The sequence below is a fragment of the Vombatus ursinus genome, unplaced genomic scaffold, assembly GCF_900497805.2.
Source record: "Vombatus ursinus unplaced genomic scaffold, bare-nosed wombat genome assembly UNPS02014794.1, whole genome shotgun sequence".
Classification (NCBI taxonomy): Eukaryota; Metazoa; Chordata; class Mammalia; order Diprotodontia; family Vombatidae; genus Vombatus; species Vombatus ursinus.
The window spans coordinates 28,330,712-28,343,181 of record NW_020954572.1 but is presented as its reverse complement, the minus strand read 5'-3'; the positions used below and the strand labels follow the sequence as shown (position 1 = coordinate 28,343,181).

General features: G+C 38.7%; 1 protein-coding gene across 2 annotated transcripts in view; it reads right to left on the bottom strand.

Annotated features, from left to right (window-relative positions):
* Positions 1-241: 241 nt before the first annotated feature.
* DPH6 (diphthamine biosynthesis 6) overlaps positions 242-12,470 on the bottom strand; it is a 464,350-nt gene continuing 452,121 nt past the window's right edge. For both annotated transcript variants that reach the window (XM_027870019.1, XM_027870020.1), the window contains exon 15: positions 242-1,606. In XM_027870019.1, the coding sequence (XP_027725820.1) occupies positions 1,491-1,606 (116 nt within the window). In that variant the 3' untranslated portion in view covers positions 242-1,490. The remainder of the gene's footprint in view (positions 1,607-12,470) is intronic.

The window sequence follows — 12,470 nt, the reverse complement described above, 5'->3', positions numbered from 1 at the left end:
TGTTAGCCAAAATGTGACAAGGGCTTCAGAAAAGCATTGATTGCTTGGATGAACAAAATATATTTGAAAACTGATGCATGTCCCTTTTCCCCTCCCCTCGCCCCCTTCCCTCAAGCCCCTTGGCCTAAGCTTTCTCTTTTCTGTATTTGAATTAAAATAACGTATATCAATTATGGAACATCGCCAAACAGTTAAAGACATGTTATGAGATTAATTGGAAATGCACGCCATTCCTTGGAGGTTTCAGAAGGAACTTTTATTGATTCATATTTATACATTACAAGGAATAATGAAAGTCACATTCACCTTTTGTCCAAAGTAAACCCTGATCAAATCCACTCAAATTGCTCCACTAAACCTTCTGACTGCGCTGATAAGCCTGAAGGACATTGAAGAAGATGAGTCAGAACAAGCTGGCCTATGGAAGAACGCAAGCCAGATATTCAAGGAGGCAGATATTGGCTTTCATAACTGCATTTTTTTTTGCTCCCCAGTATTAACTGGGGAATCTGATATAAATATATGCCTCCTGGAGCTTTGGGTAGCTGGATAGTCACTGTTTTGGATAGAGTCGGTTTTTACTCTCTTAGGACATTCTTCTAGTAAACACATAGATGTATGGCCTAGTTCTAGATATATAAAAGCCATTTTCTGCTGGGTTCTGGGGTTTATGGTATAGTATAAAGTCTTCTGTGTCCTGCCCAAACCTTTCTGCACAATGAAGGAACTGATCTCAAAGCAGACGCACGCACAATATCGGATGTAGCCTCCAACTTTGTGGTCTGTAGACAAGTAATGATCATGGTCAAAGACCTATTAATGGTATTTGCTTTGAACTGCGATGCCAGTGGACTGGATGAAGCAATCCATCTTCAAGTTTCAATCAGTGTGACTGAGGATGCTGGCATCTCTCCAGCTCCAGCAGGAGCTAAGAGTTACATGTCATAGTGAATGGGCTGGCAGGAAAGCTTTGAGAACTGAGAAGAAAAACATAGGTGCATGCCTTGGTAGGAAAGTTTATTTGCAGTCTCATAGCTTAATAAAAGGGCTGTGAATGAAGTGTTAAAACTTCTCGCCTAGCTTTGCACTTGTCAGTTCAAAGATGTCTGGACATTTCAGTAGAATACAGAATAAATGTAAATGAAAACAACAATGAAAGACTTTAGCACTTTGATCAATGCTGTGGCCAGTTGTCCTCCTCCAGATGACTGATAGTGAATCATGCTTCCCACTGCTCTGCTGAGATGTGGTGGGCTAGAGGTGCAGAATGAAACATGCCTTGTCAGAATTGGCGTATAATGGTAATTTATTTTGTTAACTGTACTTTGTTACAAAGGAAGATTCTATCATTGGGAAGTGACAGCAATGTTTAAAAAAAGCATCAATAAAAGAACAACTAAAAAATTGAAAGGCAAGACAGAATGCAATTAGTACAAATATTTCTTTCTTTCCCAGGAAATTATAGCAGCTCTTGCTCTCTGAGGTATGGGCTAAGCACTGAGCCAGCATGCCACATGGATAATTTCTCTTTTGGGTAAATCAGTCACAGGTACCAGAACCAGTGCAGGAACCGCATCCATCTGTTCTTCTAGCAATGCCTGGAGTCCTAAAATGTGAATAAAAAGGACTTATGAATGCTTCCCAACTTTATTTGTTTTTCATCTGTCATTATAAGTCAGGTTGCTTTTGGGAAAAAAGTCCATTGTACCTTACAAATACCTGAAAACATTCAACAAAACATAACACTTCGTCCTGTAATATAGTTTGCAAAATGCCTTAAAAATCACTTGGACCAGACCTGACTTTAACTTTCCCCTCAAACCAACATCACTCTAAGGAGAAATAATTTTGAAAGTATTCTCATCTTCCATCCCACATTGTTTCCTTTGCCTCCCAATTTTCTGGTTTCTTTTCCCAGCTATAATGCTAACAAACCCAACAATTAAAATAACTGTGCTTAGACAGAGAAGGAATGGCCAGGCAAGTGCTGCGTCAAACTATATCCCATCACCACCACAACCACCATCACCAAATCTTGTGATAATTAAATAGAGTAAGAAACGATGGCCATTTATTTGCTCCAGTGGGGTGTATACTTGACTTTCATTTTAGTAGCAAAGCACACTTTGGGATTGCTGTCCCGTGAAGTTAGCCCAAGTGATAAAATACCAGAAAGAAAACAAAATACTTTCGACAATATCATCTAAGTTACCAGGACAATAAAAACTTCTCTTACAGTAGAATTTCCTCTGTAAACTAGGAAACTCTTTTAGAAATTCAAAACTGACAAAGTTGCCACATTCGACTAATGACCTTTAGTTATAATTGGATAACTGGATTTTAAATTGTCAAGAAAATGGAACTGACGCTCAGAAACTTTGCCAAGAGTATAATTCTATGATATGCATTTGACAATCTGAAAAAGACCACTGCTTTAAAAATGAACCTGCTATTGAGTTATCCACGGGCAAAGAAAACACTGAAATATTCTTTCTCAAAGTGACCGTTTTCCCCCCTTCCATACATATGTGATTCAAAATGGTTTGGCTATTCCTGCTAAATTTGTGACACATTTATTTCAAGTTGGCTTCAAGGCATGTTTTCTCAGAGTATGTTTACATGAAGCTTGCACCTATCATATAGATTCTTATAACTACCCTCAGTAGAATAATATGGATTTAAGAATACAAGTGCAAATCCCCCAATAGTATCTAAAACCAAACCCAATATGAAAGTCTCTAAAATGTAAATTTCTTTATGTATTTAAGAGATGGTTGATACAAGCAGATCCTCTAAATGGGACATGTTTGTAATTTATAGGAATTAGAATATCTGTGGCTGTATAGATTAGGAAAACTAAATCATTTCTGAGTATTCCACGTGGAAAACTGTTGACATTGGAGGTGAATATTGACAGAAGTAGGTCTGAGATCAATACCCAACCTCCAGGGTCAAAGGACTTCATGTTTGGTGCAATAAACAACTTAGTTTAGGTATTACAGTGGTCCAGGAGAGTAATGACTATTAAGGGTCAGACAAGGTTTTCCATTATAAACTCTGATTTGGGGGGGCTATCCTAGTTTCCAAGTCTCTAAAGGAACCAGACAGTATGAGTTAGGCAAGAAGCTGGCTTGGAAACAAAGCAAAAGGCACTAAAATCCAAGTTTTAAAATTAATGGCTTCAGCTGGTGCCTTTTTCCTGTCCTTCAGATTCAAAACCCATCAATCCATCCCATTTTCATAGACCTTTTTAGTAAATCTCTAAAGTCCTCAACCAATAACAAAACCAGGAAAAATTTGAGGGAGATAAGAGAGTACAGATGAAAAGTTCTGAAAACAAAGTAAATCTCTTTTGAGTTTTTTAATGGCCTGAAAGCTTTACTTTTGAAAATTATATAGCACATGTAACTTAGTCATAAATTATAAAGATTGCTTATGAGGGCCCTGTGACATTAACAGAATGGTGTCTATCCTATCAGATATGGCTCAATGGGATGTTGGAAACACTGAGGATATTTTGCCAATGATTTTGGACAGGACAATTGTACCACCTGTGATGGCTCCTCAGAAATATTTTATTATGTTGACCCACCAAAGGAATTACTAATTTTGGGAGGGGTAAATTTGAATTTTGAAGTAAATGAGAAGTAGTACTCAAATAATTGACTTTGAAATATTCTCTGCTTGATACATTTTAAATTAGAATTGGATAAAAAGATAATAAATATGTAGTTCACGGAGATACATATTGCTAGGCCTAGATTTTAGCTGTGATTAATTTATTGTTCTTCAAAAAAGTAATTAAATAGAGCTAATAGTAATTATAAAAACAGACCCAATTTATGAAGAATGGAATACTAGCAGGAAGTGGAGTGGGAAAGGCATAAATGAACACAGGATAATGCAGATGAAGCAATAACTCAAGGACATCCAACTCATACCTTGGGGATAGGAACCTCTAGGGGCAAAACTTTTGATTTTCCAAGTCCTTATCAAGAAGCAAATGCTCTACACTCTCCTGACCTCTCTGCTTGGTTTTAGGATGTATGGATAGATTCAAACAACAGAAGTAGGCATTGATCAGGTAGGGAAGAAGTGAGGCACTTTCAGTTTCCATTGCATTAAACAAAATACTCATTAGTGTCCGGCATTTTCCCAAGTAGACGCAATCTGGGTGCCCACTGAGGGTTAGCTACGAAGTTAGGAAGTCTAGGAAGATCATCTTGACATCATCTAGGGACAGTTAAGAGATAGGTAAAGTTACATTGGGAATAAGAAGACTAGAATTACTGGAAACAAAAATAGGTATAAGAAATCAACCACAAACCAGCAAAAACATACACCTTTATGCTTAAAATAGAATAAATGCATGTGATGCTGAACTATGACAATTTGGCCCAAGATGAGTAAAATAAAGGATATCCTTAGATGTATTTTTGGAACCTCAGGCAAAACAAAACAAAACAAAACATTTTTTCTCCAAAATGATCTGCTGCTTGAACGTTCATCTTTATGAGGACAAAGGTTATGTCTATTTGGACACTGTGGTTGTGAGGGTCAATCCAACTGAAAATTATTGTCAATAACACTGATTGTTGTGTTGCTGATGGAACAGACTAGGAATATCTCTGATGAGAAACCCCACTATGGTGGGACGGGAAATCTGGGATGGTTTAAATAGGGAGCATAGGATGGGTAGAATGGGAGCTGGATGACTCCAGGAACAATACAGATCCAGTGAGGGACATGGGGGTGTGTGTGTGTGTGTGTGTGTGTCCCTGTAGGTAGGAGGAACACTGTTCTGGAGCAGTTGCTATTTAAGAAATCTTTTTTGCTCTACTGGCAAAATGAACCAACATTAAAAATCATTCACTTTACCTGACTTCTTGCAAGAAAAGCTTTTCATGCCTGCACTTGTTATTTTAATAAGATGTTCATCTTTTTACTTTGACTAACAACCCAATCTACCAGGAAGTCCTAGGGATAAACTGTGAAGTAGGTAAGTACTCTCCTTTTTTCTCTGTAGGGATACTCTCCTGATGAGGATTCTTATAAGGACTTTCCATTCCAGAGAGTCAGTAAAGAGAAAGAACGTATGCTTAATAACATGAAACATAAAAAGCTCTTTGAGGTTGCAACAATACTATTCTTCCACTTTTTAACTCAAAGATGCCATTAGATCAGTACTTAACACAGATCTGAAAATCCCAGAGCTAATAAAGCTTCCTGGAGATAGCCGGATGGATCTGACAAGCAGCATGTAGTAGAAAGCCTCATAGGGGATAAGGTTCCTAACAGTGAACTAAGAGTTCCAATCCCCAAAGAGGTGCCCCTGGTGTGCAGAGCACTTAACCCTTCGACCAGTACCAACATGACTATTCACAAATTATTGATGTCCCTAAATCCCTGGCAGATTGCAGACAGTTTGTGTATCCCTTGAAGCCCCAGCATATGGCCACTAATGGGATGGATTAAAAAAAAATACATATACACATTCAGCCTTTGCCACACGAATGTAAGGCCACTGAAATGGTAGAAGGTGATTGAACTGGACTGAACACTGTTAAATACATGATTAGCCTCTTGTTATGGATTATTTCCATTGATCTATATCTGGTTTCTCAGTACAGTTTAATTAAAGCTGTCTGGAACAAGACTGTTCCCTAAATGATCAGGCTCTGCAATGAAATGGTGAAACATGAAGAAGCTTGAGGCCTTTTCTTAAGGCACCTAAGGACTGTCTGTGGTTAACAACAGTAGCAGGGAAGATATTCATTTTAGAAAATTAGCTGGTTATACTGCTGGCTATTAGACTTCGCTGCCAGATAAATCAATGCTTTCCCCCATTTCATTCTGGGATATTAGAAAATGATTCAGGCCAACACTAGGCCCTAAGGATGAAATGTAGTTTTTGTGTGACCTCTGGTCCAGAATCAACATAGAACACAGCAATGTGTATTTAGTTATTTATCTGGAAAAACATGGACAAAATATATCCAATCATTCTTAAGATAAATGTAGTCATATAGAAGGCAGGAACCTCACCTGCCTAACTGTTTTTTACAGCCTCTGGTATAGCAACTTGGCAGGTGAGCATTTAATAAATGTTTCTCCAATCACTTAACATGGAACAATTAAGCATCAACTAGACGAGGTAATGGCCAACCAGGGTGCAAAATGGGCCCCTGCACATGGGAAGTGTTACAATTTCTATCAGCTGGATCTTCATGAAGAGACTATCTGCTTTTCAGCAGCATGATATTTTCTTTATTATGATTAAATTTTAAATGTGATGTGAAGAAGGGATGTGAAGAGATATAATACCTGGTATTCCTCTCCTTTAGGAATAAATGATCTAACACATTTATAATATAATAATAATAATACTTATATTTGCATAGCATTTTTTGGTTTTCCAAGTATTTTTATCTATAATCTCCACATTTGATCCTAAAAATAGCCCTGTGATATGAGTTATGCAATTATTTGCCCCATTTCACAGATGAGGAAATGGAGATTCAGGTCACATAACTAGCAAGTCACTGAACAACTACTTAGATTGAGGACTTCCAATACTAACTCTAGGACATATCTCACTAACAACATGAACGCTGAAGAGACTGTACCCTTAACACTTCCAAAGTACGGGGCTGTTTCAACTATGCGAAACAGTTTAGTCACTGTACCTGGAAATAGTTTAGTCACTGTACCTGAAATAAATAAGGTCAAGCCTAAATGCAAATAGTTGTGGGAAAGTAGGACAAAGAGGGAGCATAACGAGGTGGGTGGAGGGTGGGCCTTGGAGCCAGAAAGGGCTGAGATCGAGTCCTACCTCTGAAATAGACTAGTTGTGGGATCCCAGCTTTGGTGATCTAATTGTCTCTCTAGCCCCAGAACCATCATTCTAGTTGAGGCCCTTATTACCTCTTGCCTGGACTACGGTAATAACCTCCTAATTGGTCTCTCTCCCTCAGGTTATTCCCCACTCAGATCCAACCTCCACTTTGCTGCCGAAGTGATTTTCCCAAAGTGCAGGCCTGACCATATCATCCTCCCGCTCAATAAACTACACAAGCTCTTGAATGCCTTTAGGATCAAATCTAAGCTCCTCTGCCTGGCTTTTAAAACCCTTCACAACCTGGACCCAGTCTACCTTCTGCCTTATTATACCGTACTACATCCAAACCAGTCAAAACTAGCTTTATGGCCATTCCTCATTCAGGCCACTTCATCTTCCCGTTCTGTGCCTTTGCATTGGCTTCCCCCCAAGCTTGGAACGCAATACCCCCTTCTCGAACTCTTACAGTTTCTTGCTTCCTTAAACACTCTGCTCATACCCTACCTTGTCTGTGTCTCCTTTCCTGATCCTTCTAATGGTCAGTGCCCTCCCTTGCCAAATTTACCTTGTATTTATGTTGTATGTGCTTATTCCTGTACACACACACACACACACACACACACACACACACACACACACACACACACACGTATATTTTGTGTGTGTCTTGTATATATGTTTCTGTACCCATTATGTCCTCTGGCAGAATGTAAGTTCCTTGACGGTAGGGACAGTTTCCTTTTTGTCTCTGTATTCCCAGAGCCTAGCACAATGCCTGACATAAAATAGGCACTTAATAAAATGCTTGTGGATTGACAAATCGCTTAGCCTTTCAGTATCTCACATAACTCTAAGACTATAAATTATAGACAAGATGGTGATCTGCACTGGTGCGATGAGTCTCCCAAACTAAGGAAATCCCAAGTCAGGACCCTCTACTGCCCCTCCTCCCACCCCCCAAAAAATGGAAAACAAGTCAAAGTGAGGAAGTCAATCAACAAATATGTATTGATTGCCTACTCTGTTCAGAATCATGCTGAAGATTATGGGGAAGGGAAGAATAAAAAATAGCCGTTGTTCTTGAGAAGTTTGTAGTCTGGTTGGGTAATTGAAACTTGAGAATATGTCAAATAACTGGATATAAGAATTTAACAATAAAATACATAATTCATGGCCAGATTTATGGTACAGACTTCAACGATTAAGGAAGTTTTCCTGGACTTGATAAGGGCCTTTAGAGGCAGGGAGGTGAGACTGGGCATTGGGTGGCTGGGTGTATGGGGGAAACTGTATAAAAACCACGCAGACTGAAGTCAATGGCTGCTGTTGGGAACTAGTGGAAAATGCAGCAAGCTTCGGACAAGCAAAGCCATAACAGATTAGGATGTGGTGATGACTAACCAGGGAAAGTTTCATACAGTGTCAGAAGGGAGCCATCGTAGGTTTTTGAGTAAGGGAATAAGAGGATGAGTCAGTGTTTTTAGAGAAATTACACAGCAGGTTATCAGTAGACTGTAAGATCCATAAGGCTGAGAAGTTCACCTTTGTCTCGGCATCCTTAGCTCTTAGCACAGAATCTTGCACATCAGTCATTTTGTCAGTCAATAAATATTTATTAAGTGTTTATTATGCACCAGGCTCTGTGCTAAGGGCTGGGGTAAAAGAGGTAAAAGACAGTCCCTGACCTCAAGGAGCTCACAATCTAATAGGGGAGACAACAATATTCTATATTTTTATATAGTAAGAAAAAATTTTAAGGTATGTGAACCAGCTGTATATAGGTTAAATAGGAAACAATTAAAAGAGGAAAAACACTAGAGTTAAAGAAGTGGGAAAGGCTTCCTGGAGAACAGAGATATCAAATACGCAACCTGAGGGCTGCATGAAGCCCACAACACTCCAGAGTGGGGCCAGAACCAGATTAAAATGTAATTGGGAAATATTTAACAAAACAAATAAATAGACATACAACAAAACAGAGATAATATTACATTATATAGCCTGCAGGGATCCTTCTGTGATGATTAGTAGCCCCTGGTTTTTATTTTTTTGACACCACTGTTGTAGAAGATGGGATTTCAGATGGGACTTAAAGGAAGCCAGGGAAGTCAGTAGATGGAGACGAAGATGGAGAACATTCCAGGCATGGAGGACAGCCAGAGAAAATGCCCCAAGCAAAGAAATGGAGTGTCTTGTTCCTGTAACAGCAAGGAGGCCTGTGTCACCACCCTAGATCTAAGAGCATGGGGTGGGAAGTAAGGTGCAAGAAGACTGGAAAGGCAATTGGGGGCTATGTTGTGAAGGCCTTTGGACGCCAAGTAGAGGATATTGTATTTGCTCCTGGAAGCGATAGGGAGCCACTGAAGTTCAGTGAGCAGGGGGGTGACATGTGGACAGAGAACAGAGATTGGGCTTGTGATCTCACTGGTATAGAAAACTCCTAGATGAGAAACTTCTCCATATATATGTATATACGTATGTGTATATATACATATATGTACACACATACGTATATACATATAGATATATTTCTCTATAATTTACAGTCTTAGAGAATTGCTTGGGCTCAGAGGTTAAATGACTTGTTGGGGTTGGGCACTCAGTATGTGTGGAGTCGTGAACCTAGGAGTTCCTGTTTCTGAGGCTGGTTTTTTATTCGCTATGCTATGTTGCCTCTCACCTAGAACATAGTAAGTGCTTAATAAATGCTTTGGCAAGTCTATGTAAGATGGGTTATGATATGTGAGAGGGAAGGGAGGTGAGAGAGACTATAGTCAAAGGAACCAGTAGAAGGACTGTCACAATAATTAATATAGGCAGAAGGTGATGATGGCACAAATTGGGTTTGAACCTAAGAGACCCTCTGAAGGAGAAACTGAGGGATGTGGGAGCTGACTTTACTCCGAGCACCAAGAAGATGGTATCTTGCCTGGAAAGATGACCTTAAGCTTGGAAAGAATAGCAGTACTAACAGAAAAAGAAGAGGTTTGGGGAGGGCTGGGAAATGATTGGGTGTGGTAATTCGGGGAAAAATGATGCACACCATTCTGTTCATGGTGGGTGTGAGGTGCTGAAGTGATATTCAAATGGTGATACCCTGTGGGCAGTTGCCAATGTGGAAGCAGAATGTGGGTGATAATTCAGGATTAGAAATGTCGATTCAATAGGCACCTACAAGTGGTGATGCTTGAAACTGTACAAGTGGAAGAGTGTTCTGAGGGGGTGTCTGTGACACTGGTACTGTTCCTTTTAAGGGCTGCTTCTGTTCAGAGGCATCATTATAATGACACTGGGATAGCTGGTAAAATTGTTAATGTGTTGGTTCATTCTTTTGAATTTATTTGTAAAACTCCTCTTTGGGTTAAACCCAAGTTTTTCAGAGACAGAAACAAGGGGATCATCATCCACAGCTTCCAAACTATCAATACACTTTGAACTCAATCTGTTTTATTTTTATGAACTGAGTTAGCTTAAAAGCCTGTTCCAGAAACATTATTATGAGTAGTTAATACCATCCTAAACAAAATTAAGTCTATTTTACAATCATGCTCATTTGTAAAATTCAAGGTTTAAGAGATATTTCTTCTTCAGTGACTATCTATTATATCTCTTTCCAGGTATTTATACTCCAAACTTCCCAGATAATCCATGAAGTATGAAATGAAGATGGTGGTTTATCAGGCTATTCTATGTTGTGTCATGGAAGAAAATGTGTGATCTTTGCAGAGACAAATGATCAGCTTTTTTTTCTTTTTAGTTCCTTTGCATATTTGCTATATCTATGGATTTTTCTTTAGCCCTTACAAAAATCCTTCTGCACAGCTAACTATAAATTAGATTTACACAGCATATAAATCTTATTTAACAAGGACTCTCTACCCTTTCACCTAGTGCCCTCCATGTGGCTGGCATAATGATACCATTTTTGAGACTAAAATGCTCAAATTCTGCTGAAAATACTTATTAATGAAGGCAACTATGCCGGAATAATCTACTGAATATTCAAGAAAGTTAGCTAACATTAGTTTAAGACAGAGGGAATGGGCTGAACTTGTCACCTTTTGACCACAGAGGGAGCAACCTGGATGAGAGGTGAAATATTTGTGCAGTCCTCAAGTATGACAAAATGCAGACCTTGTGAAACTCCCTCATATACTACACCTCTCTGTGACCTCAACCCTGACTTTTTAGAATTTTTTTTTTCCTTCAGGGTTAAATGGTTAGAGAGCTCCTTTATTGGCTGTTTGGAGCCTCTCCTGAAAAGAGGCTTTTAATAAGACTAAATTGGGATGAATTATGAAGCAAGGTTTCTGACTACGTTCTGAGACAAATCAGCTAAAGCTTGACAGCACTTATAACGTCCAGTCCACTGCCATATGTTTCACCACAACAAATTTGCTTTTTTTTCACCTCTGTGGCTCTGTTTCAGACCTTTTCTGGGGCACCTGCTCGATTTGAGATGATATTACTTGGTCTTACTTCATCCACTGGTGGTTAACGAATTTTTCCATCTTCTCCTCTAGAAAAATGGTCCATAAGGAAATTAAGCTAGAAGAGTTGAAAGTCACACATGAATTCATGTGTAGGTGTGCTGAAGTCCTAAATAATCCTCCTGTGTGAAAAGCACAATATCAATTCAACTCTGGCTCACTGGTTCATCCACTTTGCTTCTCAGTAGCTCTACCAGGAGAGGCCTCCTGTAGCCAATGCATTTGCAGATGATGCAACTATAGGGACATCTTCATACTATTCTAACTATGATTTTCATTGTGATTTGAAAATGACTCTGGTTTTCTGCTTTGTTTAAACAGCTGTGATGAATAAGAATAAAATGAATTGTACGTTTCCTGCATTTCTTTTATGATCAGTTTAGACATAGCCATAAGAGCTGAAGGATTTTTATTTAAGAATAAATCATTTTAGCTCTTTTGGAACTACACAGTACATAAGGAAGAAAACAGAATATCTTACCATCTTAAATCACAAGACAAAAGAAGACCAAATCATTTCCCCTGTAAATTCCAAACCCAAAGTTTCCTCCATCCTCCCTCCTCAAAACACATTCACGTCAGAACTTCATCTTTATACATATAGATGATATATATACATATACAGAGTATATATGGCAAGGCAGAAGAGGGTATTGCAAAAATAGTTCTTGCTGTGAACTTAGATGATATGGGTTCAAATCTCAGCTCTGCCATTAAATACTTGTTTTACCTGAGGCAAGTCACTTAACCCCTTAGCCTCAGTTTCCTCATCTGTAAAATTAAGAGGATGGAATAAATGATCTGTAATATTCCCCAGAAATCTATATTTATGATAACATTGGTATATGTGTGTGTTTTTACACAAATTTCTTATACCTAAAGTGTAATATTTCTCCTGAGTAATGAGTTTGTTGAAAAAGAAAAAAAGGTAAATTACAAAAACAACCAACCTTTTTTTCATTATCATTCCCATTAGACTAAGCTTCTTTAGGGCAGGGACTAGATTATTTTTTCACATTTGCATTTTCAGCCACCTGGCACAGTGTCTTACACAAAGTAGATGCCTTATAAGTGCTGAATTGAATTTGTTCACTGAAAACATTAAGAATCTAATAAGTTCGCATGCCACAAAAGTTATAGTG